The 6901-nt window shown below is 34.5% G+C and overlaps 1 protein-coding gene across 3 annotated transcripts; it reads left to right on the plus strand.

Moving 5' to 3' along the window:
- The first annotated feature begins 2689 nt into the window (after positions 1–2689).
- Positions 2690–4476, plus strand: LOC134842611 (syntaxin-8-like). 3 transcript variants are annotated; one of them, XM_063859027.1, is made up of 3 exons: positions 2690–2830; positions 3239–3357; positions 4215–4476. In XM_063859027.1, exons 1-3 carry the CDS (start codon positions 2797–2799, stop codon positions 4416–4418), a joined length of 357 nt encoding a protein of 118 aa, XP_063715097.1. In that variant the 5' UTR covers positions 2690–2796; the 3' UTR covers positions 4419–4476. The 3 variants fall into 3 exon arrangements, with proteins under 3 accessions (XP_063715097.1, XP_063715098.1, XP_063715099.1); XM_063859028.1 differs by having other exon boundaries at positions 3248–3357; XM_063859029.1 differs by having other exon boundaries at positions 3272–3357.
- The last annotated feature ends 2425 nt before the right edge of the window (positions 4477–6901 follow it).

Raw genomic sequence — 6901 nt, forward strand, 5'->3', positions numbered from 1 at the left:
GGACCAAATTTTTTTGCTCCTAAAGTTATGACCCTCGGAATAGTTAAATTTTTGGTTTTTCAATGTTTTGTGGGTCTTTTCGATTTTTCTCGAAAACTACCTCTTAAAATTATATTGTGACTTGAATGAGATAAGAGGTAGTGGGAAGCTCATCTGCAATAGCGGAAACTATCAATAGTTTTCCACAAGAAGTTACTGCCCTCCTAAATGTTCAATTTTTCATTTTTTGACCGTTTTTTCAAACTTTTTGATTATTTTCAAAAATTACCCTGCCATACCTGAGATTTTGGGTTCAATTTTCAGAACGGGCTACCAAAAACTTAAGCCCTCGGAAAATCAAATATTTTATTGTGGCAACAATTTTGTTTTTTTTATAGTTTTTTGACTTTTCTCGAAAACTATCACCCCAAATCTGATATTGAGGGTTCAATGAGATAAGGGATATAGAGAAGCTCTTCTGCATTAGAGATCACTAACAAAAAAATTACGCTACAACTTATTGCCCTCTGAAAAGCCAAATTTTTGGTGCACTTAATTTTTTTCAACATCTAAAAAAAAAATTTTCGACTCAAGCTTTTTATAAGTTTGAATTGTATCGCAAGTGGTGCAAAGCTCCGCTTCGCCTCTAAATAAGACTTGAATGGTCGATTTTAATTAGATTGCTGAAACCGGTAAAAAAATTTCCAAGTTAGTTTAAGCCTCTCTGCACACAAAATTCTTAGCTGAAACAAAACAAGGGGAAATTAAAAGCATGTATATTATGAATATCAAGGAGAAAAAAATGGTTTTGCTTTAAATCAACCAAGGCACGTGAATGGATTCTGGATGTGCAAAATTGCACTCATTTTATTACGTCCGTAAAGTTTGGGAGTCATTAGCTGCATTTATGGAGCTGCATTTATTTATACTTGTATCTAAACTTTACTACTAGATTTTGCACCAAGTTTTTAAGTGTATTCCAGTGACTTCAATTATAAAGTGCATTTTCGATTAGCAAGGGTTTTGCAACCGGCACTAAACTTTGTACCCGCTTACAGTTTGGTTCACAGGACTCATCTGGGCTATTTCCTGGTGGTACTTCAGTTCATAAAAAAATTCAACAAGTTTGGCGTCTGCGGTTCACTTAACCTTTGAATAGAATTTACAGTTCAAAGTTTTTTATGACAACATTTTTGTTTTCGTTTCTACTAGAATTCATCCAAGTTTTATGGGCTCACATGCCGCTATATAATTGTTTTTGAAATATGAAATGCCGTTTATTATGTTTTGGACGTACTTCCGCGAATAGAACATCAATCAAGACAATTTTTTGAAGTTTTTTGTCGTTTTTTTTTTTCAAATTTGTTTCATTTTTTTGGGTTTAGTGGCTCTCTTTTTTTGTCTGCTAGCTTGCAGTGAATCCCTCATACGCGATGGACTGAATGCGCGAAAATAAAAACCAGCCAATTAGATTTCAGTAATCTAAAATTTGGAAACATTTCCAGGGACTGAATATTGATATTTGCCGAATATAAAAACGGCAGAAATTGGCAAAATTTTCAAATTGTCACTGACCACCGCCGAATTGGAACAAACTTTATATTTTATAGGTTTCGTTATGAAAGAAGCAAAAAATTGCTTCATTTAATTCATTTTAATTCAATGGCAATTGCTTCTTTTTAAAAAATTGACTTTCGGCTAATTTTGTTTTCGGTCAATCGCCCACAAGTTTTTTCGCCCATTCGGTCCTTCGCGCAAGAAAATAGCCCCCCTAGCTTGCTACGATATTCTTATGGTAATATCTCAACTTGCGCCTCTGTTTAATAATTGTCAATCAAGTCTCGAATTGTTTCGAGCTCTGCAGTTTTTGGTGTTTGAGCTGGTACTTTAATCTGCAAAGATTTAAAACCATTTGTTTTTAGATCAAATATGAACAAAAAATTTTATGAAAAAGGCCTTTACGGTGAAACCCACGGAATCGTTGTTTTTCGATAAATTGATTGTGCAGTGTTGCCTCACCGCAGCAGAGATGCTTAGCGGTGGCAAATAAAGAAACTGTGGGCCGAAGTTTTTGTGCTTTCTTACTCTTTGTGTTTTTGCAAAGATTTCATTTCACATATTTTTGCTCCGACTTTCGAAGAAAACGGAATATTTATGCTCGGTGTGGTTTTTTTATTAAGTCAACTTTCGCTGGTCGAATTAAAAACTTTCAACAAAACTTTATATACCCCATTGAAGATATCGACTTCCTATGTTCAAATGCAAAAAAATATTGTACCTCCGATTATGTTTTGTAAAGTTCTGGGGGCTTGAAAATTGCCAAATTGGCCATATTCTGGACTAAATTCTGCGCGTTTTGAAGATTTTTTTTCGTAATGCTGAGAGCGTAACGCGAATTTTTTATACGTGGCGAATTATCCCGTACAACAAAATCCTTAAACATTGAATTGCAGCTAGATAATTGGTCGTATTAATTTCGTACGACTCAAAATTTCAATCTTTGATATTGTCCAAAATTTATAGGTTTTCCATATTTTTTTTCCAAAAAACTATTCGATATGAATTAAGGGAAAGTCGGAAAATTCAGGGCTTTGCCCTGATATACGAGCAGTCTTGTATTCTTATATTCTTAGAAAGGCAATTTTGATGATTCGTAAATAAGCTTCTGGATTTCAGTCGTGTTTTCATATTCACTACTCTTGGGGGTAAGCATTAGCTTAAATCTAGACAAATAAAAGAGCAAATATTTGAAACATCATTTTATGGTTGGTTGAACGAGCGTCTTTTGTTCGATGGTTTATAATTACTAACTACGACATGATGACATACAACGCACCATATAGAGATGAAGGTTCCACATATTGAGCTCATTCGAAGTTATCTTAGTTACGTGAACATCAAAATCTGTTTTAAAGTGCCTGACTTGTTTTTTCGATTTTTAAAAATCATTTATTATATAACCATGTTGATTTTAATATAAAACAAGAGAGAGAGAGAGCATTTATTTGATATAAAAAATAGATTAAAATTTATTATACACGCTTTTTTTTACACTTTTGGATCAGCTTCATAAAGTACAAAATCGTGATAAACTTTTAATGGAAAAAAGAAAACTGACCAGAAAAATACAAGCGATCTCTACTTTTTGTATTGTTTGGTTATGATCTTTTCAGTTAAACGCTAGACCTAGATTTTAAACGCTAGATTTTTGATATAAAAGCTCACTTCGAAAACGTGGTACGTTCATCGAATCTGTAAGCTGACTTAGAGCCGTCACCATTTACATTTCAAGATGCAAGGAGTGAACAACAGAGGATAATAGACCGACAGGACGAAGGTCTGGAACAGATCTATGAGGCTCTCAGGAGGACCAAAAAGGTACGTAGGCAGGATCTACTTAACAGAGATTGGTAAGTAGATTAGGTAAGTAGAATTTTCGACCAATCAGAATGCAGCAAAGTTAGAATTCTCAATAGAAAGCTCGAGCGCTAGTTTGCTGTATTTTTTCATAGGGGTGGAGATTCTTAAGTAAATACCATAGGCAGAGGTCGGGTCTTTTCTGTTACACGGCTCAAAATTCATTGTTTTGCTATTTTGACAAATGGATTATAATGCTTGATTCTGATTGGATCAAATTAACAAATGCGAAGAAAACTTGAAACTTAATTGCAAAACCTATTAGCGCATTCAGCGTTTTGGTAATTTTGGGCCGCAAAACAGAAAAGAGGTTTCCGGCAAATAGGACGACAGTTGTTGAGACGACAACCGCTTTTGGTGGGACTTTACAACGACACTAGACACAAATTCATCCAAGTGTATTTCCGATTTACATGTTTCATTTTTCTAATATCACATCTTCACGATTTCTCAAGTCTACCAAATGGTTAAACTTTTTTATAAACGCTAATTGAACAGTTCAAATTTTTGTATGAACTTTAATGGAATAGAATAAATAGTATAGAAGTTGAATATTTTTCCAGTCGGCCGAATTAAAAGTTTGCGCAAAATTTTACAAACAATCGTCTAGACCGTTTATGCTTTGACAAGGTTGTGATGTGAGTTTTCTCAACTTAAGAAACTTAGATGAGTCTTCGGCTCGTACTTTGTTACTGTGTTGTTTTATTTATACACCGTTTTGTTGTATTTGTAACCAATCAAAATGAAATCAAATTTAAAATGAACAGAATATAAGGGCCATATTATCATGGACACCCTAAACGTTCTCTAACATTTAGGTGGGGGCTGCGATCGGAACTGAGATCGACCAGCAGGACGAACTGATAGACGACATCCGAGTGAAGACAGACCACGTGAACGACAAACTGATCACGGAGACCCGACATACTGAAAGTCTCACGCAGAAATCATCCACATGTTTGATGTGGACTATCATCGTGTGTCTCGCAATTGCAATAGTTTTGATTGGCATTCTTGGATAATATTATTACTTTTGGATAAGTGCATAATTGAAGCCACGAGTATCATGAAGCTAGCCCGATACTCTTTTCAAATTTCTGAAATAATTTGTTCTCAGTTTCGTTTTTTTTTCTGTAAAACTAAAACAGGATTGGAAAATATTTGGAAAAATTTGCAAGAATAAAAATTACTCAATTCTGAATCGGACCATGATGGAGACTCATTTCGAGGGCTTGTAATAATTGCCTAGTTTCTTATAATAAGTGACCTTCATAATCTCAGGATTTTTAATCGTAGAAAATCTGTAAAATTTGAAGAAATTTTGTCTAATTTTTTTTTATTGGGTGCGAATATGGGAAAGGGAAAACATCAAAAAACTGAAAAATTGGGTTATTTGGGGATACAATGTTAACCTCGCCATAGAAATTTTTTTCCTATTTCAAATCCCAATTCTTAAACTTCCTAATGCACCCATTTCATATGGTTAAACAATAGATTCCGGGCCACTTAAATATGAAACAATTTTTAAACTAAGCTAAATAGTTCAACATATAATTTTTGATCAAGAAGGCAGCGAAAAACCGAAACGTTTACCATTCCAACCAAGAAAAACACCACTTGTCAAATACTTAAAAAAAACTGTATTCAAGTTGTGTGTGACTTCAAAGAGTTCTACGTTTTGATGAACGCAACTTTCATCATTGTTTAAAAAACTTCAAAAAATTTTGGACCTGCTTATTATCACAATTATGAGTTCTAGGAGGTGAAGTGATGTACTATTCTGAAGTGCGTACGTAATTGAACCTCTAAAAAAAACTCCGAAAATCAAGGGGACATAATATCCTCTTTTAATCTAATATTTCCTTCCTAAAATAGATTTACAGATCAGAAACCGCACTGTCAAAACACCGTAGAAAACAATGTTTTTTTTTTGCTTTTTTCAGAAACTTCGTTTGCAAATACGACACTCATTCTTGAAACTGGCTTTATATGGAGTCTTTTTCAAAGTTATAGGCAACTCTGAAAACTTCCATACCCTATCATTTGTTTAGCCTCGCAATCAACAACAATTGCGGTCTTGTTGCAATGTGGAAAATAGTTTCGAGACAAATTTATTCCTTGCCTTTTATCCAGCGCCAAGATATCCCACTAAGAACCCCAGCAGACAGAAAAACCTAGGTCGAAGTAGCCCACACAAATCAAAATACGTCAAAATTATTAGAAGTCATAAGCAATCAAAGCCAAAAAGTCTCTTTTGAAAAAACTGATTAAATCAACGCTTTTAAAAATGAACGTGAAATCTAATTTTGTTCAAAGCAAGCGTAGAACTTTCAACGCATTTTTCAAATCCACCGATCATTCGACCTATCAAATCAAAAAGATTCGACTTCCTCAACTCACTTGCCACCAACTCACTTGCCAAAAAGAACAAAAACGATTGAGTCACGGTGGGTCAAACAAAATTTTTAGTTAGAAATGGACAAAAATTGTCCCCCAACTTTGTACTGGTTAGTCGGCATGGTGGCAGGTTGTAGGTAACACACGAAAATGTTGTTGTTGCTTTTTTCTTTATCACTTTTCAAACATTGGTACATCTACCATCACAATGAGATCAAAAACTGTATATGGCTCGAAAACTCAAAGTTGTATGAAAAAATAGACAATTCGACAAAATAGTGCCAACAAATTGGAATATAATGGTTTGTCAATTGAGCCAAAGCTTATTGATAATTTAACCTGTCTTGATTAAGTATATTTTAATGATCATCCATTTTTTAATTGAATTCTCGATATTTCTTAACTGTTTGGTTTGAGTGCCGCTTCTTACTTTCAGAATTTTGAATTTCTGGTTTAAAAACTCAAATAGACCAGAGTGTGTCGATCGAGAAGTGGTTGCCCTAAAAATGATGCAACGTCGTTATGCCAGCTTTCAACCGCATGATTTGTTTAAATGAGACTTGCCGCCTCGTTGTAATAGTGGTTCCAGAGAGATGGTAACAAAGGATCAAGCTGATATCGCCCATTTGCTTCTCCTCTATGATAAATTTTCTGGCCAGTTCATCAACTATCTCGAGAGTATCATTTGAAATATCGAAATCCTAAATTGTAACGCAAATTTTGCAGATGACTAAAGGAAACGCGATCTCGACATCTGGGCCAGGAGTTACACTTAAATCAGGGGTAATTTACAAAGTTAAGTCAAGCTTAACCTTTTTTTTCAGACCTAACTCTAACAAAATGCGATGAAAATTTAATCATCATTGAAAAAGCAATCTTTGATTTCATCTAGAATTAGGGACTAAAAGCATTCAAGGCTGTTGGTTCGAAGTCAATCCTGAGACTAAATGGTTTTCGCAATAGGCCTCCACAATTATTGAAACGAGTGGAGGTTTGATTCCGGACTAAATTCTGGAGGAATTTTTCCAGTACGTTCTCTGGTAAAAAAAAATTACCTTGAGAAATTACCAGCATCGAGGATGGTAAGTGTTCTAGTTAATTGCCGAAA

The sequence above is a fragment of the Symsagittifera roscoffensis genome, chromosome 3, assembly GCF_963678635.1.
Source record: "Symsagittifera roscoffensis chromosome 3, txSymRosc1.1, whole genome shotgun sequence".
NCBI classification, from domain to species: Eukaryota; Metazoa; Xenacoelomorpha; order Acoela; family Convolutidae; genus Symsagittifera; species Symsagittifera roscoffensis.